The sequence below is a fragment of the Tenrec ecaudatus genome, chromosome 8 (assembly GCF_050624435.1).
Source record: "Tenrec ecaudatus isolate mTenEca1 chromosome 8, mTenEca1.hap1, whole genome shotgun sequence".
NCBI classification, from domain to species: domain Eukaryota; kingdom Metazoa; phylum Chordata; class Mammalia; order Afrosoricida; family Tenrecidae; genus Tenrec; species Tenrec ecaudatus.
This window is the reverse complement of record NC_134537.1, coordinates 104,070,879-104,098,141: the sequence shown is the minus strand read 5'-3', so window position 1 is coordinate 104,098,141 and position 27,263 is coordinate 104,070,879. Positions and strand designations below refer to the sequence as shown.

The following is a 27,263-nucleotide window of genomic DNA, read 5'->3' as shown; positions in this document are numbered from 1 at the left end:
GGCTCTCCTTAATAAGTTACCCAAGGTATATGAGATGAAATCTTACCACCCGCTCCTCACAGAAGCACTCTGGCTGAACTTCCAAGACAGATTTGTCTGTTCCTTTGGCAGCCCATTGGGACTCTCAATATTCTTCACTGAAACTTCAAACGTTCAGTCCTCCTTATTCGATGTCCGTTTTTTCTCATGCATATGAAGCAATTGAAATGCCCTGGCTTGGGTCAGGTGCCCCTTCTTCCTCCAGGTGACATCCCTGCTCATCAATGCGTGAAAGAGGTCTTATGCAGCACACTTACTCAGTGCCATGTGTCAGTTGATTTCTGCTTCCATGAGCATTGATTTTGGATCCAAACAATATGAAATCCTTGACAACTTCAGTCTCCTGGTTGTGGGCCACGACCAGCAATCGGGTCATCATTCACAGATGATTCCAAAACCCACATTCATTGACGCCAAGCCAATTCCCAATCAGAGTATAAATTGCCCTTGGGGTTCTTGAGGCTGTAAGTAAGTCTCATCTGCCTCCTGCCGAGAGAGCAGTCGGTGGAGTATGATGGGTGATTACCATTAGTAAGTAGCCCAATGTGTCACCAGTGATGGCAGCAGGGCTCCTTATAGACTACGCCACATGCTAGTGTGTTACTTGCATGGTATTTGTAATTTATGTTACATTTAGTATATATGTTCTTCTCAGGACCAGCGACGGCACTGGGGGGATACACGTCACTGTGTGGTACATCCCTAGATCACAGTTCCTGATCCGCTAGCAGAAGGCGATTTCTGTGACTGCGGTACAAGCAAAGGCACGGGCGGGATGGCAGTGTTGGAAATTGTGGCACGCTTCTACTCAAGGTGTGAGTGTGATAGGGGAGTGACTCATTTACAGAGAGCTGTCCTCTAAATAACCCTAATTATGTTCACTTCTCATTCCTACTTTCCCCCCTTCCTGTTGTCGGACAACACTATCAAGTTAATTTGCTTTCCTCTGCCTGACGACACCTCTGTGCTGATTAATTCTAATCTCTGGTGGAGAACAAACTTGAGAACTTCCGTATAGTCTTAGTTTCTGTGTTTAACACTGAACTTGTGATGCTCCTGAGGAATACATGTAGTAGTTATTATCTAGGGAAAACAAAAGAGTACTCATTAGGCACATGTAAAGGGTGCCTTTTTGGGGCAATCATAATACATTTTAATCTTGTTGCTAGGATGAAGTGGCAAGAGGCATTTAGGCCAAATTAATCATCTCTCGGTAAAATGAAACATGCCTCTTCCTTTTAATTACCTATATTGAATTTAGTATTTGGGCTAGCATATTAGCCTGAAGACATCTAAGGTCTCCCAAGAAAATGATCTATAGTTTTATGACAAGTTTTCTGATATATATCAGAGCTGTAGAACTTCAGGTGTGTGTCAGTTCCACGTGTCTCTGCCAGGGCTCCACAGCCGCAGAGGTCGAGCTAAATGTTGGGTAAGATAGAATCCTTCAGTCTCAGGTAGGGCAGCATGGCCTTGCTTTTAAAGCCCTTCTGTGTGACCTGTAGCAGTATGCACTTTACCTGTCATAGCATTTGTCACACTGACTTTGGGCAGACAAAAACGTGTCCGCCTCTAGGAGGTAAGCTCCTTAAGGGCAGAGGGCTGATCCTCCATTGTCACAGTTCTTTTAGCAACTAGCTAGTGGCAGGGACATACAAAACACTAAAAAAAATTTTTAAATAAATGTGTCATAAATATTATGACAACTTTGATCTATTTCAATGGTATGAGGCCTATGGTAAATAGTAATACTAGAAATCTGAATAATAAAAACATGAAACAATAATAGCATTATTAAAAGGAAATTAGACAATGCGTGTGATAGCAATAATAAAATAAACCCATAATCATTGAGTTGATCGTGACTCATGGCACTCCTACAAGTTCCAGAATAGAAATTAGCCGCATTGCATTTTGGGGGCTGTAATCTTTAGAGAAACAAGTTGCCAGATCTTTCTTTTGTGGTACTCCTGGGTAGGTTTAAACAGTTATGTCACCTAGCAATCTTAATAAATTACAGAGCCATACAAATGCTGTGACCATTAGTCATTTCTGACAATGCCAGGAAAATAACCTCACTGCCTTGTAATTGATTACAATGTACAGTGACCCTATAAGGCAAAGTAGAATTAACCCTGCGTGTTTCTGAGAATGGTCACGATAATACTACAATGGTATTATTCAAAATATGGGTAAGTATCTCTTATTATGTAAGTATGTTTCCTAGACCTTAATTCTGGATGGTAGTCCCCAGGTGGTATGAGTGGTTCAGTATGGATACAGTAACCAGAAGGTGGAGGTCTGATTCTACCTAGAAGACCCATGCAATAAAAGCCTGCCTACTTATAAAAGGTCACAGTCATAAAAACCCTTTGGAACTCAGTTGTATTTTGCACATTTGGGGTTGTCATGAGCTGGAATTGATCGGATGACAATTAAAAAAAATAATAATAATATTGGTAATCTTGGGTTTGAGAGTATGGGAGTTGGAGCCGTGGGAGCATACTGTTGGGCTGCTTGCTAACCAGCGGTCAGCAGTTTGGATCCATCACCATGCATCAGGATAAAGATGAGGCCTTTTACTCTCTTAAACGGTTCCTGTCTCAGAGACCTACAAGACAGTTCTACTCTGTCCTGTAGGATTGCTATGCATTTGAATCAACCCAATGGCAGTGAATTTGAGTTTTTATGCAAATGGTGGACTGTCATTTCTGTTGAATAAGTTGGTTTCTGTCTAAATGCGGGGCTATCATCTCTGAGCCACACACAGACTAAGTTACCCAGAAAGATGTTGATTATGTGTTAGTCTGGGTAGACTAGAGAAACATTCAGAGACACTCATATGTGTATAAGAAAGAGGTTTATATACAAGAGCAATTGACTATTGAGAACATATACCAGCCCAGTCCAGATCAAGTTGACAAATCTGATATTAGCCCATAAGTCCGATACCAATCTACAATGTTCTCTTTAGACTCACAAAACACATGCAATTATGCTAAATGCAGGAAGATCACAGGCCAGTGGGTGGGAAGTCTTGTGGATCCAGTGGCATTGTAAGCATCTCAGCACTGGCAGGGGTCTCTACGTGGCTTCTGTGGCTTCAGAAGTCTGGTTACATCAGGGTAGGTCTATGTGGCTTCTCCAAATCAGTACAGGACACTAGTGCAGTTCCATGTGTCTTGTCAGCTGCCATCTCTCCCAGGGAGTCAGCATTGTCAGTAGAGTATCTCCAAGGGGATGAGTAGAGTGGGAAAGTATCTCCTACCTTCAAGGAAGAAATTCCAGAGTTTTCCCAGAATCCTCAAGGGAAGGCCATGCCCTCAGAGGCCTCACTGGCTGTGACCTGACTGACTGAACCCCACCCCTTCATTCTTAATCCTCTCAAGTCCCAAATTGACACTAGATTATATAACTACCACAATCCATTAGAGGATTGCTACTTATTTGCATGGAAAGTTTAATATCTTTTTCATGAGAAAAGTGAGGGAGAGAGTGATTGAAATCCTTGGCTAAAATGAATATCAAGTGAGAACAGGATCTCAAATCCTGGGAGAAGAAATAATTTAGTAAAGTCTGTTTTGCTAGTAGTCTCTTACTGCATTTCTATTGTTTGGATTCAGAAAAACAAAAACATAGCAGAGGAAAAAGTGGAGGAATCTCACCAAACTTCTTAAATTTATTCACTCCATTTAATAAGTTGAACATCTTACGACCGAGGACTTCCAGGAGATTGGATCACATAGAACTGTGAGGGGTGGTATGCATTATAGAATTGTTTCAAATTCCTCCCCACTGCCTGTCACCATGTGTGTTTGAGAATGGGCTGGAAATAATGCACCAGCAGGATGGTACTGAAGGGCCTTGTGGAAGTGTGATAATGAGCTGTAGATAAAAGGCTTGGAGACAGCTGTTAGTAGGCACTGAGTTGGAATTGGCATGGTACTGAATGTTAAATACTATTCCAGAATTATTTATTTTCTATAGAACACATTATGAACTTAGGCTAAGCCTGTAGTCTTTTGTATTTAGAGTGGACCAAGAATACATTATTAGGATTCTTTTTTCCCTTCTCCATTTCTTTCCACGTCTTTTACATTACTACTTGAATTGTGAAGGATATACCTTCAATTCATTTTAAAACTCTCTAACTTTTAGTCTCCCAACAAGATTAGACCTGCTAAGAGTAACTAGTGTTTTCCATCTGATAAATAAGGGGATTACAGCAATAACTGCTGTCAGCATTTTTCTCATTTAAACAAATAAAGCTGACAAATGATGAAGTTCTGTGCTGCTCTGTTATGTTTAGTACATGCAGGGCAATTATTCATCTGCTGCCAACATTAGTCTATGTTCCACTAAACCATCCAGCAGTGAAGAGAGCCTATTAGCATATCAGTATCGTAGTCATATTTTTATATTCTGTAAGCCCCTACACCATAACAAAAGCTGATGGTTATAATTTTCACAATAATTTAAAGGGGTGGACTGTGCCATGCTATTAGTTATGCAAGTGATCAGGTACAATGCTACTCTAATTTATGAGATGCCATCTCTTATTTGCCTAGAATTGGGGCTCTCCTGTACCAATTCCTTTGGATAAGTTAGTTGTTATCCCTGAACAAATAGAACTCACCACTCTTTCTGCATCACAGTTGGATGAATGCTAGTGGAGAAGGTGAGAGGAAGTGAGGAAGAGTTCTTTAAATAGAGCTATTTTCTATGCATGTTTCTCATGGGAGGATATATATATATATATATATATATATATATATATATATATATATTGGTTTGAGGGCTTCATAGATGATGGATGGATGGATGGATGGATGGATGGATGGATGGATGGACAGCTGCAACAGTGGGCTCAAACAAGACACTGGTGAAACTGGATGGTGTATTGCTGTTGTACATAGGGTCACTGCAAGTTGGGACTGACTCAATGGCATCTAGCAACAACAATGCATATGTTTCTGAGTGTAATATATATAAATATATATTACATAAGTTTTATTATATAAGTCTATATGTATATAGATTAAATTTCCCCTTAAGAGATCATTTAACACAACAAAAGACTGCACATTAGAAAAAAGAAGTTATATATATATATATATATATATATATATATATATATATATATATATATATATATATATACCATAGTGAATGAAGGGGGAAGTGCAGAGTGGAGACCCGAGGCCCAAGTGTCGACCACTGGAGATCCCCTCATAGAGGGGTTTAGGAGAGGAGATGGGTCAGTCAGGGTGCGATGTACTACCGATGAAGAATACAGCTTTCCCCCCAGATCCTGATGCTTCCTCCCCCCAACTACCATGATCTGAATTCTACCTTGCAGGACTGGATAGGGCAGAGGTTGTACACTGGTGCATATGGGAGCTGGAGACACAGGAAATCCAGGGTGGACGATCCCTTCAGGACCAGGGGTGTGAGGGGCGATGCTGGGAGAGTGGAGGGTGAGTAGGTTGGAAAGGGGTAACTGATTACAAGGATCCACATGTGACCTCCTCCCTGGGAGATGGACGGCAGAGAAGGGGGGGAAGGGAGACTCTGGATAGGGCAAGATAGGACAAAATAACAACCTGTGGATTATCAAGGGCTCATGAAGGAGGGGGAGCGGGGAGGGAGGGGAAAAAAAAGAGGATCTGATGCAGAAGGCTTAAGTGGAGAGCAAATGCTTTGAGAGTGATTAGGGCAAAGAATGTACAGATGTGCTTTATACAATTGATGTATGTATATGCATGGATTGTGATAAGAGTTGTATGAGACCCTAATAAAATGTTTTAAAAAATAAATGAATAAAAATAAATAAGCCAGTGGGAAAAAAAGAAAAGAAAGAGAAGCCCGGATTTGGATAGACTATGCTTTTTCAGGAAGATAATATCCCTTTTTAAAGAAACTGCTCCCTTGATATTATGTGAAGAGAAAATCATCTGAGTAGGAGAGCAATGTGATCGTATATGCTTTGCTTTTCCAGTCTCACGGATAGTTTCTTTCTTTTTTTAAAACATTTTATTAGGGGCTCATACAACTCTTATCACAATCCATACATATACATACATCAATTGTATAAAGCATATCTGTACATTCTTTGCCCTAATCATTTTCTTTTTTTTCCTCCTCTTTTCTTTTTTTACATTTTAGTAGGGGTGCATACAACTCTTATCACAATCCATACATATACATACATCAATTGTATAAAGCACATCCACACATTCCCTGCCCCAATCATTCTCAAAGCATTTCCTCTCCACTTAAGCCCTTTGCATCAGGTCCTCTTTTTTTCCCCTCCCTCCCCACTCCCCCCTCCCTCATGAGCCCTTGGTAATTTATACATTGTTATTTTGGATAGTTTCTTTTGAAGGTCTTATAACTGAGCAACATGTTTAGTCATCTTCATTTTGAGATCGTGCCCTCCACATCTGCCTCCCAGTTGAGGTTCGTGTGAGTGAGAGGGTTGATAAACCTCGTAACAGATGGTGTGAGATGAGTTGTGACTGCGTGGTGTGTGCAGTGTTCTACAGTTGTATGCTTTTCAACAGCACACTGTACAGTTTTTCTGTTCATGGAAACATTCAGATGAAATCTGAGCCAAGTAGTAAGGGCTGGGTGTGGACACACGCAGTTTTGTAAGCATGGTAATCTTGAACACCTTCAAGATGATGCTTGTCATTCTGGAGGAGAGTGATAGCTTAGAAAGCTTTATGAAACAGGGTAAGTGTCAAATTTGGAAGTGTTTCCCATTACCTTGAACATATTTCTGGCCTTTCAAGTGTATCTAATGCTTCTGAGGTCACACCCTTCTTCCCAAAAGGCAGGAGACATTAGGTTTTTATAGACTGCTCCTGTCCTAGCGTAAGGGAGCTATGGTATATTAAAAACTCCTTCATCTCCCTCATGGACACACTCACTCTCTTACGAACCTCCATTCTACTTTTCAAAGTAGATCAATCAACCATTTTCATTAAGTTGAAGAGAAAATTATAAAATGCCCCCTCTTCATTTTTTTTGCTCCATTTTTCAATCCCCGCTGTGGATGTAGCATTCTAGTCAACTACTGTCTGTGTCCTGCCTTACATTGGGAGGTGGGGGCGGGGGGTTGGCAAGTGGAGGATCGCATTACCTTAGAGGCAGTGGTAGTTCAGTGAAAGGATTTTGGATCTTTCCATCGATATGGGAGATCCTGGTTGGATCCCTGTCCAATGCATCTCGTGTCTCAGTGGAGTGCAGGAGAGCAATGTTAACACAGGTGGCAGCAGAACTTTCAGATTAAGGCAGACTAAAAGCAACAACCATCAATGACAACTCTGGGTTGTATGTAGGGTTGTCATGAGTTGGGCATCACTTGGACAACACTAACAACAATCTTGCTATATTCATCCTTTCTACATCTCTCCTCTTCTCTGTTAACCTCTCTCTCTTCTTGTCCTCATTCTCCTATTCATATTTCCTCTATTTAGGTGCCACGGCAGGAACAATAGTAATAGTAAAGAAAACACCTCCAAGGGTTCTTTCCTTGTATGTCATGTCACAGATCCATTTCAGAACCCTGACAGGAAAAGGGAGACTTTCGTGCCTTCCACGAATAGCAGCTATGAACCGGCAGTTGTCATCCAGCCGATTGTCAGAATACGGGCACCTCTCACAAACTGAAGAGGTGCAACTCAAAATGTGCACAGTGGTTTTCTGTGGCCACAACTATGTCTCATCACACACTAGACATAAGATGATATTGATTGGGCAGAAGAGAATATTTCTTCATCCGGACTATTCTTAGAGTGCTATTCTTTTTTTAAAAAACAATTTTTAGGGGCTCATACAGCTCTTATCACTGTCCATACATATACATACATCAATTGTATAAAGCACATCTGTACATTCTTTGCCCTCATCATTTTCTTTTTTTTCCCTCCTCTTTTCTTTTTTTACATTTTATTAGGGGTGCATACAACTCTTATCACAATCCATACATATACATACATCAGTTGTATAAAGCACATCCATACATTCCCTGCCGCAATCATTCTCAAAGCAGTTGCTCTCCACTTAAGCCCTTTGCATCAGGTCCTCATAGAGCGCTATTCCTGTTCTTCAAGTCCTACCATTACCCAAGTCGTAATCATGGCCCACCTTCCCTACCAATGTTCATTTACAATATAACGATATTTCAGCCTATGAACTTTGTTTGAACTTAAATACCACAGATATGCATTCATGTTTTTCTTTAAATGTACATGCGTTAGTCTCATCTCCATACATAAATATAAGCATTTCTAAAATGGGTCCAGAATTGAATTGGAGAGGGGCATCTAAGTGCTGGCTTTGCTTGGTGTGAGCCAGAGCAAAGTTCAAACCCCGGGCTTCTATTCTCCATCTGTCTTCCAATGAACAAATGACTCCGCCTCTCTAAATCCAAGTTCGCTCACCTGCAAAACAGGGAGACAATGGCACCTACCCTTTCTGTGCTGTGTATACATGTGGGATCGAGAGGGCAAGCTGACGATAAAAGCTGCTATACCCTGCTGTCCATGGTTTAACCGATGAGAAGGGCATTCCGTCTCTTCCTCTGTCCTCTTTGCAAAGAAAGCAGATAGACTCTGGTGAGAGATGGGAAAGGTGGTATCCATCCCCATGAGAAGTGCTGAGCAAACTATTCAGAAGGGAAGGCAGAGCAATAAAAAATAAAAGAAAAATCTGGCAACGTCTTCATAGCTCTATATGCATTCAAAGACGTACACTTAGGTCTTGTCAAAAAAAAGTCTGCTTTCCTCTCACCTTGTGTTGAGGCCTTCCTGGGCTGTCTTCCCTGGCCTTTGAGAGAAGCTTAGTTCCATTTGTATGCTATCTATCTTCCCAGAGTCTCCATCCTTTCTATCCCATTGTCCTTGTGATCCTAAGCTTCTGAAGCCTAAATTTGTGTCCTCCCTTGGATTCCCCATCTTTTCTCCCAGGCCACCTCTACTCATTGGTCTCTTTGTTTAAGCCACACTGCTTGGATGACCCTCTCTCACTATGATTTGCAGAGAGAGGGGGCATTTAGAATAGAAGGGAACTGTGTTGGTAGACTTGGTCTGTTTAGCTTGTAGAATCCCAGCCTTGTACAAGTTATTCGGGTGATTGCCTTAATTAACTTCAGTGATACATTCCTCACAGTCGCATTTACACAAAGCCAGACAAAGCAAATGCATGAAGGCAAGGTACCGTGCAAACTATTGTATTGGCGGCACATTGGAGGCGCATTGGTTGTGATTGCTTTACATGCGTGCATTCCAGCCTACTCAGCTGTTGGAATTTAATTAGCAGTAATATATTATTGTCAAAGTAATTAAAAACCTTGCCTTGATTAAAAACAGAATTGTTTAATTAAAAGAGAAAGGTTTGGCTAACCTTAACGTTCTATTTCAGAAACACAATGTTCTCAGCTGATTTTTCCTCTCTGTCCCATCAGGCTTGAAGGTCCGGGAGGTGTCCATCAATGTCACCAGGCAGCAGGTGGAGGACTTCCATGGGCCAGAGGACTACTGGTGCCAGTGTGTGGCGTGGAGCCACCTAGGCACCTCCAAGAGCAGGAAGGCCTCTGTGCGCATAGCCTGTAAGTACTTTCTGGGTGACCTGCTTGTCGTGTAGGGAAACGGACAAGAGTTAAACAGAGCTGCAGAGCAGCTTCGGAGATGCCAGATGCTTCTGCAGAATATAGATTAAATGACAGCAAGAAACCATTAGACTATTGTCTGTACCCCTTCTCAATTTACTCTTTTAAAATTGTATTGTAAATGTTTGATAATTTCCTCTGGAGTACAATCAGCAAATCAGTTTGGCTTGGAGATTCTGCAGAGATTGTCAGAGCGCAGGTGTCTCAACAATGTAGAAAACTGTTCTTGAGAGAAAGAAGCCAAGGAAAAAGGATTCTGCTGTGCACCATCAATGGCAAAGGTCAAGATACTGATGGGAAATGATGAGCAATGACTATTTACTGTACTTTCCAGCAAATCTGCAAAAAGAAAACCCGAAAGTGTTTTGGTGGTGTTGTTAGCGTACTGAAGGCTAGAAAGAGACGTAAGGGTGGGAGATTGTTGTTTTCCGGGAGAGCACAAGATTCTTACCATAGCTCAGTACTGATGTCTTTTAGAATCTCCGAAGAATCATCAATCCATAACCATGTTTTCTACTGCTTTAAAATTTCTTCATCGCACTCACCCCCATCACCTACCCCATAGATCTCTGCTTATGCCTTGGTGCATAAAACTCCCTCCAGAAGGAAGTTGGGAGATGCAGAACCGAGATGATTATTGTTGTTTTATTCAAACGCCGCTCTTTCAGCGTACTGTAAAGAATATGGGACCAGGGGGATTTATTTGAGGACTCAAGAAATGCTTTGTAGCAGATGTCAATGGTTTAGGGATTAACACTAGACGTGAATTGCTATTTGCAGATACATTTGTGTTTCCTGGGAAATGAAATCTTTCTCTTAAAATATGTATTTCACATCACTTTGCTGGTGATTTGGGAGGCCCTCTCTGGATATTGGCTTGGCTCTAATAGTCCAGAGACAAGAGATCACCTTGTAAGCTGGTGGTCTTGATCAGAAAGTCATGTCAAGCAGTTTTCCCTACAGTTATTTAGTTAATTAATTTTCGCCAATAAAGCTGTTAGGACTTTAAAATAACAAAGGAACTAAGATAGAGAATGTGTTTTAATTCCTTCCCTCATAATGAGTCTCTGGACTTCCTGGGCGGAACAGACATTTAATGTATTCGCCGGTTAACCAAGGAAAGTGAACCCAAGTCCAAGCAGATTGCCTCAGCAGAAAGGTCTGGTAAGCTACCTCTGAAAGATCAGCTGCTGAAAACATGTGGTGCCCAGGTCCAATCTGATACTCAGCCAGGAATCAGAATTGACTTTGGTGACCACTGTATGTGTGTGTGCTTATTGTTGTTGCTATTTTTAATTTGTTTTTGTTTGTTTGTTTACTTTGTTAAACTTGTCCACTTCTTTACTCCCTCAATGTCCCGGGCCAGGCCAGCCGTGGCACATGTCAGTAGCCAAGCTAAGGGGAGACATTGTCTGTAACATTGTTTGTGCTCTGTTCAGAGGAAGGAGAACAATGATATCTACTTCAGAGTTATTTCGAGAGCTAGATGTATTAATAAAAGTTAAGCATTTAAAACTCTGTTTGGTACAGAGTTAGAACTCATCAATCATTAGCTATTATCTGATGACATGTTTGATCCAATGTAGTACCAGCAGCTTCACTTGGAGGCTTGTTAATTGATACTTACTGAAACTAATTGGACTGAATGACACTCTGTGCTTTAGTAATAGTCTGTAGATTATGGATATAGGTACTTAAAAACTAAACTAAACTACACACTCTAAGCTATTCCTTTGTGTTTAACTTGCCCAGCATCATAGAATTAAAGTATGCTAAATCAATTGAAATGTGCTTTTACATTCTTTCGTTTCCCATGATTATGTAGTCATAAAGTAGTTTCATGGTAAGAATCTGACAGCTCTCTTATGGGATTCAGCAACATTATTTTGTCACTTTTGTATATGATGTACATAAGTGTATATAATAAAGATGTACTTTTAAACTTAAAATGTGAAGTATCAGAATGTCATTAAAAGCTATATTATGAAATTCACCTAAAATAATTGATAATAGAATATTAACATTTTAAATTTCTTCCCATGAAGTAAGAAGACAAGTTCTTTAATTTATTTAGAATTATTTATACACATCTAGGCATGATTTATCAGTGAATATTGCATTCGTCTTGGGGACCAGTTTACATTAAAATGTAAATTGATATTTAACTATGTATAATAGCGTCACCAAAAAATGTGTGGAGGAAAACTGCCTTTAAGATTTTGATTGCGAATCTTTTGAGTTGCTTGTAGGGAGAGATTATTTTTTCCTCCTTTAAATATAATTTCCAGATTTTGCTTCTAACTTTTGGGAAAAGAGAGATTTCTGGTTGCTATTTGCAAGTTCTCCTCTCAAATAACACATTGAGCATGAGGATAGTCTTTATTCCCAATAAATGAAAAGCCAAATTAGATTTAATTTTTCCTAAGTCTCTTCTTTTGAAGATTGGGATTTGAAGTGCTAAAGACAGCTTAATGTGCAGAGTACAGATTTTGGTAGATGAATGCAGCTTCTGAATGCGATGACAATTATCTCATGGGGACTTTACAACATTTTGATCATTTTTTATATTATCCACTCAATTGTTGTGGTCCAACATCCAAGGTTCTTATGCTTCCTACATTTAACTCACAATCCACTAAGAATATAACAATTTAAAAACTGCAGTGGTCACAACCTCCATGACATCTCAGGTATTCAACTGAGGGATATGTTGATCGGAGAGTCTTGACATCATCAAGCTTCGCTGATCTCCACAGAGCTTAACCGTTTTCTCCCACAAAGCCTGCTCGGATGACAGCCACTTTGAAAGTATTTCATTTTAAAGGGAACCTATACAGTCACAAATATCTTGTTTATACTATGCCAGGAGTGACAAATTGAAGAGGGATTGTGTCACACTTATCATCCAAAAGAACATTTCACAAGACCTCCGATGGTGTAGGGCTGGGATCCACATGGTCAGTGGTTAGACACCACCAGCAGCTCCGTGGGAGAAACACTGGGCTTTCTACTCCCTTAAGCAGCCACAGAAGGGGATCGGTATGAGTCACCAGGACTCAGTAGCAGTGACTTTTAGAAAAAGAAGCCCAGTTAATGCAACTGCTCTTCAAATCCGCACACCTCGCTGTAATACTAGTGATAACAAATTGAATAGTATACCAACTGCTTCAGCCTAAAATTGATCAAATATGCAGTCAAGATATATTGACAATGACCATTAATGAGCATGCAAAACATGGAAACAAAGAGAAAGGGTCAGTGTTTGAAAATCATGGCCATGGCGATAGAAACAATGCTGGCGATCACAAGCTATCATTTTGCAAGACCAATGACTTCTTCAAATTAGGTCTTTTCTAGAGCACATAAGCCGCAGTGCCACGTGTGGATTTTGCGAGATAAACTGCATTGCAATCGAACTGACTGTATTTGTGGGAAGAGATCATGGCAAAGTGCGCTATCACCAGTGACAACAACGTCACGGCTGATTATGAGTTCAGCTTGAAGCTCAGCAAAATTAAAACAAGTCCATGAAAGCCAAAATACGACTTCAGTCTATCCCACCTGTATTTTCAGACCTTTTCAATAGCATATTTGAAACATTGATCACTAATGACTAAAAGCCTAAATATTTGTGGGATGACATCAACATAAAAGATGAAGAGGCAAAAGGCCATGAAGAAGACAGGAAAGAAGGTGAAGAACAAAGTGCATGACAGAAGATAGTCTAAACTTGCTTTTAAAATAAAATGGTTAAAGCAAATTAAAGAAATGATGAAGGAAATAGCTGAACATAAAATTTCAAAAGTAAACTGTAGAAGGCAAAATAAAACATAATGAAATGTGCAAAGGCCTAGAGATAGAAAATCACAAAGAATATGATCAGTATGTATCAAGCTGAAAGAACTGAAGAAAACTTCAAGCCTCAGGATGAAAATTGTGTGATCACATAGGTAAAATAGTGAATCAGTGTTTCTAAACCATCCTAATGCCGCGGCCTTTTAATTTAGTTCCTCATGTTGTGGTGACCACCCAACCATAAAATTATTTTCGTTGCTGCTTCATAAGTGTAATTTTGCTACTGCTATGAATCGGGCGACCCCTGTAAAAGAGTCATTTGACTCCCAAAGGGGTCGCAACCCACAGGTCGAGAACCACTGTATTGAATGTTGTAGTAAACAACCAAAGAACTTGAAAGGAACATACTGAGTCACTGTACCAAGTGGAATTGGTCAACATTCAAACTTTTCCAGAGGTAGCATGTGATCAAGAACTAATGGTACTGAAGGGAGAAGCAAAGCTACAATGTAAACATCAATGAAATGCAGGACTATAGGAATCAAAGGGATATAAACTGAAATGTTTCTCAAATGAAAGATATTATTGCTAATGTCACATTGATTTTGGCTGCCCATGGACCTTTTTCATGCAATGCTATAAAACTCTTTAGACCTGCCAATAAATACCCAAGGAGCAGGCCACAGTGTTCGGTTCAGCAAAGCTAGCTTACCGAATTAAGTGTTGGAGTCTCTTCACTCCACAAGCCAGCCTCCTGCCCAAAGGTACTCATGATTTGGCAAGTCCACTGCTCTGTCTCATGCTCTGGCTCCTGATGCTGCTTCTGCCACCACTCTTTGGCACTCACTCCTCTTTTGCCCCTCTGGTGTCACAGCTGTGGCCTGAGCCAAAGAGATTCAACAAGCAGGGGTCTTGCTCAACTCCTGGCACTTCTCCCTTGCTGATAGACAAGTCCCCCCTTCTGCTTCTGGGATGCGTCATTTTATACCAAGCAGGATGATGATTCCAATGAGCTCTCTTAGCAATCACTTACTGCTGATTCATATAATCTTATCAGTATCTTCCATCGCTTTCTTACCCAGACCCAACAAGAAAACGTCATTGGGTGGCTAGAAGAATCGTATTAAATAATTTACTACACCGAAAATGTACTTTGGGTAGGTTATCAGGCAAGACTAGTTCCTGCCCCCAAAAGGACATCACTTTTGATAAAGTGGAAAGTCAGTATAAACAAGATGAATTAAACAATGATCACAAAATGAGCTTTTAATAAATAATAATCATAAAACAATGATTACAACTATGAAGAACCAGTCATTGGAACCTTATAGAGCACGTCTCCTCTGACCTGCATGTGGCCACCATGAATCTGGATGGACTTGACAGCATGAGTAATTTATGTATGTGGATGTGGCCCGTAGCTGCCTTCTTGGACAAAATAACTTATTTTAAAAAATATAATTCCACACTCAGTCAGTTGGCTGCCCATACAATTGCCTAAGTCTTGGAATAGTGTAGTCCCATTTTCAGAAGTGATTTTAAAATGTAAAATAAATAAATAAAGCCAAGCCTCATTCTCCCAACAACATTGGCAGCAGCCCGTCTCTGGAGAACGACTCTCGCTGGCTCTCTCTCATTTGTCTGGTTCAATCGAGCTGGATGTAGACGGGCTTCCTACAGCATCTGTTACTTCTGCGGCTGGACGGTTGTCAAAACGCAAACTATTCAATTATTCGTAGTTGTTTATTTTCATGTGTGAACATTTGGCTGCTTAGCCCTTGCTTTTCTTCCCTGCTTTTCTTCCCCTTCTTCATCTGCTTACAAAATGGTGTGACTATGCCATTAACCCTTGGTGAGTAAAATCCTTCTTAGCACTTGGACCGTTTCCAGTGTGAGACAGACTTAACGGGAATAAAAGATCATTTCCCTGTCATAGTCACATGTACCATGTTTGCCACTTGGGAGGAAGCACAGCATGGAAGGACAGGGTTGTTGATTTTTTTTAGAATCTATAAAATATAATAAATCCTGAATATAATTCCAATATGCCATTTATTTGAGAGACCTCAAGAATATCTTTGCAGCAGTACTGACGATGAGAGAACCACTGGAAGGAGAGTGTCATCTCAAAGTCATGATGCTTTCTTACCTACATGCACAGTTCCAACATCAAAATAGTGCACGTTTCATTTGCTGTTGTATATATTGCTGTATATATATGTATTGGGGGGTGGGGTGGGGGTAGGGGGGCCTGTTATCTTTTTCAAAGCCAGACAATAAAACTGTCCCATTAAAACTTAACTGGATCCTTGTGGCATAGTTAAATCATTTCACAAACTCAAAAAAAAAATATTTTCCCCATCCTACCTGCAAAATGTTACATCCATTTTTTAATGAAATGAAGGTATGTCTGCTTGCCATGCAAATTCAACCATAACTTGTATTCCTGGGCTTATCTGTTGTTACATCCATGCAAGTGCTTAGACTCCAAAGGAGAGGTGTGGCTTTAATTTGGGGATATGCGAGTTGCTTTCTTCCTCCTGCATTGGCTTGTGTTCTTTCTCCTCCTGGAATTGTGTCCTCAGCCACCACCTTCCCCTTCTCCTCCTTGGAAGTTTATCAAGGAAGAGGATATACATTTTATTTCAACTCATCCCTCATCTCTTCCACTAAAGAGAATGCACTGATAAGGGACCAACAACAATTTTAAAAGATCTTATTCTTATGCATTGGTGAAGCTTTCCTTAGATTAGTGTCACAGACCTCAAGCAGAGTAAGCAGAGTGATAAGGAGTGCGTTCTAGAAACACACTAAGAAGCAAAGTTATACTAGAGAAGGTACGGCAAACATTCATCCATGAATCATTATGCATCCAGCATGTTCTAGGCCCCAGATGATACGTGAAATACCACCTTTTTCTGGGAAGAGTTTACAGGGTCATGAAGGAGAAAAGTCCTTCAGTGGAGTGTCGTCCCTGTAAAGCACACTGTGTCTGAGGAATCCACAAGAGGGGCAGTTTGCTGATTCCAGATATGCTTTCTGAGCTGCTGCTTGAGTGAGCTCCTGAGGAAGAAGAAAGGCTGACATTGCAAAGGATGTGCATTCAAGGGGGTTACAGACAGAGCCAAGGACAGAGCTGGGCGCATGGCAAACAAGCAGTGCCGAACTCTTGTCAAAGAGGGATGTATTGTGAACTGGCAAGAGATGGATCTAGCCAGGGAAAACGGACGAGTAGATTATGGAGACCCTTTAGATCTCTGCCAAGAGTTAGTTTAGTTCAGGTAGGCTCTGGATCGGGCCACTCAAGTGCATGAAGGGAAATGAGGTCATATCCCTGAAAGCCCACATACCATTTGCCACAGTGAAAGAGATTTAAGGAGTGCTGGCCTGAACACTACTGACCCCTTGACCTTACCCCCCGCCCCCTCCAGTGCTCCTCGGCATGTCCTGTGTTCTTACTAAAGTGACAGTTTCCCTCCCTCGCATACACTGAGAGGGTCCTGTTTCAGAGTCCCTGGGGATGCCAGTCATAACATTACTCAGCTGTTCACTGAGAGCGGGCAGGTTGGCAGGAATCGAGACGGGCCTCAGAAGAAAGGCCTGGCTGTCCACGTCTGAGAAATTAGCCACTGCAAACCCATTGGTATACGCGGCTACTCTGCCACGCGTGGGGTGGCTATGCGTCACAGTCGACTGGACAGCAATGGGCCGTGCTGCTGCTCCTGCTTCGAATCCTTCCGTCATTCTCTTTTCCTCGAAAGCCTTTTCAGACCTCCCAGAGGTTGGGTCTTTCTTGTCAATGGTAATTTTATCTGTAATCGTTGTTAGGGCTTCGTGCAGGGTATAATATATAAAGTGGCTTTTCCTACATAGAAGAATGACTTCTCCAGATCTCCACTGTTCTTGAAAGATTAATTTAATGTAAGTCCAACAACAACTTATCTTTCTTTGGCAGAGTTTCTGTATAGGGTCAAAGAGGAGAAGAGTTTGCTGGATACTGGCTGGCCTCTCCCAATGTTTACATATGCTCTCCACACCAACCACACACTGTCCGGCCGCCCTGCCAGGCCTACAGTGAGACCTGCCGTTAGGAGAGGTTAAAGAACTAGCAGTACCCTTAAAGCATGTGTTTCGTCTTTGCCAGGTTGCCTTGTTCTTTTCGACTCTGTTTTTTTTTCCTTCCCCCTTTCCTCTCTCTGCCACAGTGGTGCTGATTTGTAATGATGCAGTGAATATTGGAAGCTTACGGTTATTTTTAGGACATTTCCTTTTCAACTTTATGCTTGTCTCCATCTCTCAAATTTCCTGTGGAAGGCTGACAGGGCATTATGGAAAGCTAAGGGTGATTCTTTATATTAATGTAGTTCTTAAAACTTTGTCTAATTCTAGCAACCATGCTGCTTGTTTTGCTTTTGAGTGCTTATCATGATGCTGAGCCGCAATGAGCTTTAGTGCTGTTACCAGGGTTTAAGTAGCCTCATGAATGAACAGAATGTTCTTTCCATACACTTTATATGAATTGAGCAGCCTAAATAGTTCCTGAGACTATACTTCCTTTCTTTTTCCCCATCCAAATCACTTGTTTAACTGTCTATTTTTGCATTCAGCTAAGACTCCATTTTCCCATTAGCACAGCAAGTAGAGCAACAATACTCCCAAATGTACAGTAAGTAGAACTTGTCCCTAAAGCATGTGTCCCTGTGGCATTTGGTGAAATGTGAAGCGAAGTTACAAAACGTGAGTTCTCGGCTTCCTTCCATTTGTACTTAATGTGCTAACTACAAGAGAGCAGGGAGAATTTAAAATATATATATATTTTATCCAAATAACGTCTCTAATGGTTGATTGTTGAGGTCTGTGAATCAGGTCAAAATTCAACCGCCCTTTAAATATTGACGCTGGCAAATCAGTACAGTGAATACACAGAAACTTTTTTTCTAGGAACTTCAGGGCAAAGCGAATCACTGAAATCCTTCTCTTCGGTGGCAATCCCATTCACAGTCCCTAGGGAAGTGGTGCTGAGGGGCTGGGCTGTGCCATAAGTCGTCACGCTGTGTAGCCCATAGAAGGAGTTTCATAAGGTTGTAAAAAATGGAATGAAAATGTAATGGATTGTCCCTCACAGCCCCTGTATATCCATTACTATGGCTGTGGGCTCAAGGAGGTGCTCCTGATCCAATCTATGATACTGAGTCAAGTCTTTAGCCTGCTCATCCAGTCAGTACCACAGATTGATTAAAGAGGGGGTTGGAGGGATCAGATACTTTCAGATTCTCACCCTTTTGAATATTATGCAATCCTGAAAAATAATCCACAGTTATAGTGACATCAGAGGGTAAAATATTCAAAAATAAAAAGGCAGCAGAGCCCTTGAGAGCCTAGAGTCCAAGAGTAAATACAAGCAATGCATAAGTAGCGGTCAGAGACGCGGTACAGAGGGAAAGGCTGTTCACTGGCAGTTCCACAAGTGTCAAAAGCAACTGCTACTCTAAATCTCCATGAAATAAACCCAGTTCATCGAATGCTATTGGATCTCTTCAACCCCTGTTTCAGACATATTCCAATCTCCATATACTTGGTTATGTTTTTATTCTAATTTTTTAATCCCATCTGGCCGTGTGTTCTTGTTGTTAGATGCCTTATGCACAACACAATGAAACACTACCTGGTCCTATAGGCTGTCCAAGTCTAAGGAAATACTCATTGAAAACCTGATCCTGTAGTCTTTCTTAATTTCAGAACAGTCACAGATTCATAAATAGGATCCTCATGTCCATCTAATTTTTACTAAAAACTCAGTTTCTTGATGATGTGTAGGTTAATGTTTTGTTTATTTGTTTATGTCCTTTTAAAGAATGAGTACGGTAAATGGAATTTAAGAATGGCTCAAGAGAGTGGCAGTGAGTTTTCTAAGCATTTGGACCACTCATTGTCTCGTCACACACCATGGGTCCCTGCAGGACGCTCAGCCATGCAGCTGTTCCTTTTCAATGCTGCTGTTGCCTCCGCAGTACCATTGTTGGCCGGCAAATGACTAGTTGTTATGAAAAGGATACTGACTCATAGTGCTCATTTTAGAAAGATTTATCAGTAAAATCAGTGTGTAAGACTGAGTAACCTAGGGAAACACATCCACAGAAACTCATATAAGAGAGTTTCATATAAAGGTTAAGTGTATATTCAGAAAGCATCCCAACCCAGTGCTGTCCAAGCCTATGAGTCCAACATTAGCCCATATGTCCGACCCCAATCCATAAATTCCTCCTCAGTCTCACAAAACACATGCAATGACACCGACTGCAGGAGGAAAGCCAAATCATTGAGCGTGTAAACATCTCAGCACAGGCAGGGGTCCCCACACAGCTGCTCCAGCACCCAGGGCTGCATCAGGGTAGATACATGTGCCTTCTCGGGGACGTCTTGCAGGAAGTGGGCCTTGCCAGCTGAAGCAGGGAACTGGCTAAGGCAGCTGCACCCTGCTACCACCATTAGAGAGCAAGAGACCCCAAGAACTAGAAAGGTGAGGCTCACCCAACCATTTATCTTTCCACCCTTCATTTAATCCCACATGTATTTATTGGCCAAGTTGGCACAATAAACCTTAACTATCTCAATCAGTATACCAGTAAAGCAATTTCAAAGCACAAGATTCTTTACAAAACCCTAAAGTAACTCTTCATCCCTACAAACAGCACTAAGGAGCCTCTGCATACCAGGACCACTAACAGGCTTCTCAATCACTGCCTTCAAGTTGTTGCTCACTCATAAGGACCCTGAGGAACTTCCCTTTCACTTTCTGAGATTTGAACAGGTTATAGGAGTAGAAAGCCCTGTCTTTCTGTTCTGGGGCAAGGTGGTGGTTTTGTCCTGCCAAGCATGTTAATTTCAGAGATTCTGGTATCTCCAATAAGCAGCGCTCACTCATTGCCTAGATGTCCTATGGTAATCCAGGAGGTTCAGTGCTGGCCTGGTAGTTGAGTCCACTCAGAAGCACCTCCAAAGAAGTTCCTTTGTGTCCACTTATAAAATGTCTGCCCTGGGCACTCCCAGCACTGTCTTCTGCCCGAGACTCCTTGCACCTCTTCAGCTGAGCGCAAAGCCCAACCTGACTTAAGCTCTCCCACCATGACCAATCAGCTTGACTGTGGACTGGAGACCATTGAGAACCAAGCAGAATCCACTCTTGCCAACTTTACCAAGTACCTCTCAGCCCTCCAAAGTTTCAGGAAGGCCCTGCACCTGGCCGTGCAGGTTGAAGAGCAGACCAGCAACCAAATCAGCAAGAAGTAGCCCCAGTGATGGCTGCAAATACATTTTAGAAGAATGGAAGTTTCCCACAGAACTTTTGAAGCCCCTTGTTTATCTATGACACCACTTTTGCCCACTAATTTATTTATAGGTTTAAACCTTATTGACAGCAATTATGAGAATATGTTTGCAAGCCTACTATTCCATGATCCAGGTAGTTTTTCCATGACCCTACTAACCACTAGTAAACTTTGATATCTATTAAAAAAAATTTTTTTAAACAGTCCTTGAAAACCCTGTGGTGCACAGTTCCCCTCTGATACAGGGGCAACAGGTTTTGTTTGGTTTGCTCAATACCTGCTTCCAAAAGACGGGGGGGAGGGGGGCGGGGGGGGGCTGGAGAGGGCCATGGACCGTCCACTGCCATCTAGGACTTTTCTCTGCCACTCTTCTTACAAGATTTACTCAGCTGGACTTCTGACTGTGATATTCCGGAATTTCAGAAATGAGAAGCTGGCTCATTTAGAGGGGGGCTTTCAGCAAATTGGTGCGACAGTTTCATTAATTGTAATTATATTTTCCATAAAGTCATTGAAGCCCCCTTAGATGTCAGGAAATTGCATGTGAAAAAAGAAGCCACACGCAGAACTGCACTTTACTGCTGCTATTGCTCACTCCATGAGACAAGATTCACATCAGGACTAGAAGGTCTACAGCAAAGATACGCAAATAACGAGGAGGAACAGCTGGGCATCGATACAGATCAGTAGGTCAAGGATGTTCAGAATCTGTACATCCTAAACAAGGAGGGAAGTTTAGGCCAGGGTGGCAAGAGAAGTGTAGATCGTGTGCCAACCGGAGGACAGGATCGCAGAAGGAAAGAGCTGACCTGGCAGATGACCTTCCCCTGGGATCTAGAGCTGAGGGCCTGAGGCAAAGCCAAATGCAGTCACCACTTTTTTACTACAATTTTACTGGAGTGCATCTGTTCTGCATTTGAACCAGCCCTTTTATTACAACAAATGATCTGTGCTTGGCTGAATGACAAACTCCTTTTATGTGTGACAAATGGTGGCTGCTTGTTTCTTCAGAAAAATATGGGTGGGGAAGATTCAAAGCCGATATGAATACCAGTGTAGCTGGACATCCAATAGGACGTTGTACCGTGCTCCTGCCGTCTGAACAAATGCCCATTTCTATGACGATTAAAAAAATGACTATGATTTTTCACTGGCTGATTTGGTTTGAATCAGTAAATTATTTTTATTTCATTGCATTAACTACCAGAACACTGAATGAGCCGAGAACTCCCTGGTGTTGCTGAGCTGCAAAGAACTATTATTCGGAATTGAATTTTTATTGATTTTCTTGTGCTACAATGACTTTTCTAACATAGTAGCATGAAAGGAAAGTGAGGAAAGGGCCAAATCGGACATGGGGGGAGGAAAGGGCGGCTGCTGCTTCCCATCGCCTACTTCCAGAGCTACTACTTATTGGCAGGTACCGCTGACTTTGTATGATCCGATTGCTGACTGTATGAGTTACAGGTCAGCCAAGTACCTGGCACCATTACCTCTCCCTCCTCCTCCCTTCTGGCGTCTATTTCCAGTCATTTTGCACCTTGTTGGCATTCTGCTGCGGCACTGGACAGGGTGATGGGGCGCAGAAGGAGCACACGAGGACAAAGCAACACTTCAAATTAGTTCGGGCCGCTGCTAGGTAGTGTTCTCACACTCTGACGTGCATTGTGCGCGCGTGTGTGTTTGTAAATGGGGATGGATAAGGATATTATTCTAGCAGTACTATGATGAAGGCATGCTCTTGCTTTCCCTGGTCATCATAACTTTTAGAGATTCAGTTGCTCATAGCAATCACTTAGCTGAGTTGAACCAGGATCGTCCCTTTACTTATTCATTCAGCAAATATTTAAGTTACAGCAAAGAACAAGACAGATGAGAAATTTTGTCTTCATGTGTACAGATTTCCATGACAACAGTCAAATCGAAGAAGGCTTATTTTGGGAATAAGATAAACTTGAAAAATACGGCCCTCCTGGTTTCCTTTAGGAGACACCATAGCAGTGAAACTTGGTTCAGGAAAGTGAAACAAGATGCATTCCCTCCTGGCTTTTGATTCAGTTTGGTCTGTAAAGAACATCTTGACAACTCATCGGGAAAGGTTTGTTTTGTTTTGTTTTTGTTTAATTTTTGCCCCCTGGTTTTAAAGGTGTTCATAACGCATCTTTTTTGGGAATGTGTGAACAGATAAAAAAGAGAGTCAACTTGCCCATAGTCTTCCAGACCTTTAGGAATGCTGAATGGTTTATTTTAAAACTTTTTTTATATAACCTATGAGGGGCTTCAGAAAGTTATGGGAAAAATGGAATAAAAAATAATAGAGTTTTTCCACAAACTTGTTGCAGCCCCCCTAGTATATAATAATCTAATACCAGTTTCTATTTTCAGATGATATGGTTTTATATTTTCAAACCACATTTTAAGACCACCACTCTGTGTGCAGTAGGGTTCAGTTTCCTTATAAAAAACAATGTGGCAACTGCTAGTTTTCTTCTTTTCAGGGACCAAATGAGCCTAATGATGACTGAGAGGAGAGGGCAGAAAGCTATTCTTACTCCACCAGTTCAATATATATGAATAGGAGACCTCATCGGATTAAAGAGAGTCCCTACATCATGTAGTCGCTTATGAAAACAGTGGTATCTGCTCAATACTTTTCAGAGACTTTCAAGATATACAAAGGCATATGCATGCAGAAAGAGTTCACGTATATGCCAGTAAAGGCTTGCTGATGACGACATCGGCTATGATGTCACAACTGCTCTTGAGGCCTCTGGCACCCCCGGCCCCTGGAAGTAAATGGTGCAGTAGCTGATTGGATTCTTGTGATACTGGCTGATTTTCAGAAGCAGGTTGCCAGGCACTTCTTCCAAGTCCATTGTAGCCTGGAAATGTCACTGAAACTTGTGAGCATCCTGCAATCCCCAATGGCAGCTGGTGTCATGGCTAGGATTTAAACCCAGGTCTCGCACCACTTGAGGTGTAGTGTTTCTTATGTCGGCATGAGCGATTTATAGTGTGCAGTATCTAGATATCTACCGCAACTTACAGTTCTCTCTCTTTGAGAAACCTCCCTCGAATCACTAGGTTAAGATAGATTGTATTCTGATAAATTTATAGGGAATTTTATACTACTTTATCTCACTACTCATCCTTGCACCTGGTTAGCTGCTTATTTAATGTCTGTCTGCCTTACTGGATTATATTTTGTGGGTGGGCCAGTCTAATTCAGGTTCAACAATATACCTACTTCCTGAGTCCATACCTTGCCCTTTTCCATAATGTGAACGAATGAAGAAAGCTATTACGCGCACTTCTAAAACCTGAAGGGCAATAGAAGAGCTCCTTAAATCACACACTTCTTCTTAATTTTGCTTTTTCTTTTATGCAGTTGTTCCTACTTTTATTTGTAAGAAAAATCATTCTGTAACAGCATAGCTATTATATTTGTGGGCAAGTATTCTTAACATTTAAAATATATTAAGAAAATATAGTCTACTAGATACTATTTTATTTTTACCTATAAACTTAAATATTCTTGCAACTTGTGATTTTTAATAAGTGAATATCTTATATGAATGGCATCATACAATATGTGGTCTTTGGCTTCTTCCACTTAGCTTAATGTTTTCAGTTCTTCCATGTTATAGCATGTACATTATTTGTGCTAATTTCCATATAATATTCCACTGTATTGATAGACCACATGATATTTATCCATTTAGCAATCAATGGATATATAAATGAGCTTCTAAAGTAATTTTAATACATATCGATAGTTTGTTCTTCCTGTTTTATGTATTCTTACATTTTGAAATGTTTAAGACCATCTTTTAGACAAGTCCTCACTAGGAATTAGTTGTTCTTAAAACTTTTCGTTGATGTGGTATATCATAGATCATCCCCATGATGTTTAAGGATATTAGAAATTATAATTTAATATTATAATATAATAATATAATATTATTATAATTATATTATTATTATAATATTCTGATATTATAGTCATTACTTGTTGGACTGCAATCTGCATGGTTGGCAGTTCAAAACCACCAACACCTTCTCAGAAGAAAGACTGGGCTTTGTACTCCTGTAAACAATTCCAGTCTCAGAAACCCATAGGGGTCTCTGTGAGTCAGCATAGAGTCAATGGCAGCGTGTTTGGGTTTGGTTATTGATTGTGATATTATGATGCTGTTTTGGGGGGCGACAAGTCAGTTTTGATCCATATTGACACTATGCACAACAGAACAACACGTTGTCCATTCTTGTGCCCTCCTCCCCATTGTTCATTGTTGCAGTCACAGTGTAAATCTCTCTCCTTGAAGGCCTTCCTCGCCTTTGCTGCCCCTCTGTTTTACCGTATATAATATCCTTCTTCAGGGATTGATTTCTCCTAATAACATATCCAAAATATCTTGCCATCCGCAACTCTAAGCAGGATTTGATCATACGTCTTCAAAGACGTGTTTATTTCTCCTTTTAGCAGTCCATGGCACTTTCAATATTCTTCTTCAGCTTCACAACTGAAATGCATCGATTCTTCTTTGGTCTCCTATAAAGGCAAATCTCTTCAATGTCCTACTTTCACATGCATATGAGACAATTGAAAATACCATGATGGATCAAGAACATGTTAGTCATCAAAGTAACGTCTTTACTTCTCAATACTCTAAAGAGGTCTTGTGCTGAAGATTTCCTAATGCAACACGTCTTTTGACCTCTTGACTGCTGTTTCCATGAGCATTGATTGTTAACCCAAGCAATACAAAATTCTTGACAATCCATTTATCATCATGTTACCTATTGGTCCAGTTAGGAGGATTTTGGTCTTCTTTATATTGAGTTGTAATTCATACTCTTTATATTGAGTTGTAATCCTTAATTTTATCAGCAAGTGCTTTAAGTTCTCCTTGTTTTAGCAAGCAAGATTGAATTATCGGCATATTGTAGGTTGTTAAGAAGCCTTCCTCCAAGCGTGGTACTACATTCTTCTTCATATATTCCACCTCCTCTGAGGTTTCCAGTCTAGTCTGTTGGGGCACCAATGACCTGGCCCGCAATCCACCTTTGACATTCCCTGGGGACCTCGTCGCTCCATTCCCTTGCTGTTCTGTTGCACCCCCTTAGTGTTTTGCCTCAGTGTGGTGGGATCAGACCAAGCGCAATTTCCACACTGTGTCTCCAGTGTTGTCCCCTATAGGGCTATGGGTCAGTGAGGGATGGCGTCAGTCACACAACTTCTTCTTGCTCCATGTACAAATTCCTCGCCAGCACAATGAAGTGTTCTGTATTTTCTTCTTCTGAAGGTTATCTACAGTTTGTTATGATGCACACAGTTGACTGTCTTGGCATAGTCAGTAAAATACAAGTAAACATTCCTCTGGGATTCTCCGCTTCTCCGCTTTTAACCAAGATCCGTCTGACATCAGCAATGATATCCTTTGTTCAGTGTCCTCTTCTGAAACTGGCCTGAACTCTAGCTCCCTGCCAATGTACGGCTACAACCATTGTGCAATCTTTATAATTTTACAAGCCTGTGATATAAAGGATATTGTGCTATAGTTTGTGCATTCTGTTGTGTACCCTTTCTTTGGAATGAGCACAAGCATGGATCCTTTCTAGTCAGTTGGCCAAATAGATGTCTTCCATATTTCTTGGCATACAGGAGTTAGTGCTTCCAGTGTTTCATCATATTATTATAGTCAACAGTAAAACACTGCTGTGCAGGGGATTTTATACGTGTATAGAGCATCTTAGTAGTTTCTAATGCATGATTTGTTAACTTGTGCATCTTCATAACTTTGGTGACTGGCCGCTAATTCTACAAGGCGCGAGGGTTGGAGGTGTGACAGTACTTTCAGTTATGTTCACTGATGAAGGAAAGACTGCACCTGGTGGACTAATGCATGTCACAAAAGGCAATGAGAACTTGAAAACAGTGAGTATATGTTGGTCTCCAGTCTTCATTCATTTGATGCCCCCAAATCAACAGATCGGAATCTACCTATACGTCCAGAGACCACCAATTCCCTCACCTTGGCAGAGCAATCGTCTGCTTCTCTCCCAACAGGATATTCTAGCCCAGAATTCAAGAGAATATTTGAGTTCCTTAGTCCTACAAGTGAGCTCAAGGCAGTGTCAAGTATGTCCAGTGGGATTTTAAATTTGGACCTTTCTAGTGTGGTGCGTGAAGAATGCTGAGCATCTAGAAAGGACAGAGTTCAATTTCCCAGTTGTTTAGAGGATGCTGCCTGGATCTGTCATGTACTACAACAAAATGATGAAAAATGTCTCCAGTAGTGAATCAGGGACATATAGAAACGGTAGTTATAGGAATGGACTTTGAGTTCATGACAAATCACATCCCGAATACAAGTACTGTTAGCTCACACTTGGTTTGCAGAGGCTACAGGTGAGAGTGGAAGCCC

General features: G+C 41.1%; 1 protein-coding gene across 8 annotated transcripts in view; it reads left to right on the top strand.

The window, feature by feature from the left end:
- The window catches only part of UNC5D (unc-5 netrin receptor D), a 697,582-nt gene that overhangs the window by 372,209 nt on the left and 298,110 nt on the right, over positions 1-27,263 (top strand). For all 8 annotated transcript variants that reach the window (XM_075555759.1, XM_075555757.1, XM_075555758.1 and 5 more), the window contains exon 3: positions 9,509-9,652. In XM_075555759.1, coding sequence (XP_075411874.1) covers positions 9,509-9,652 — 144 coding nt within the window. The remainder of the gene's footprint in view (positions 1-9,508; positions 9,653-27,263) is intronic.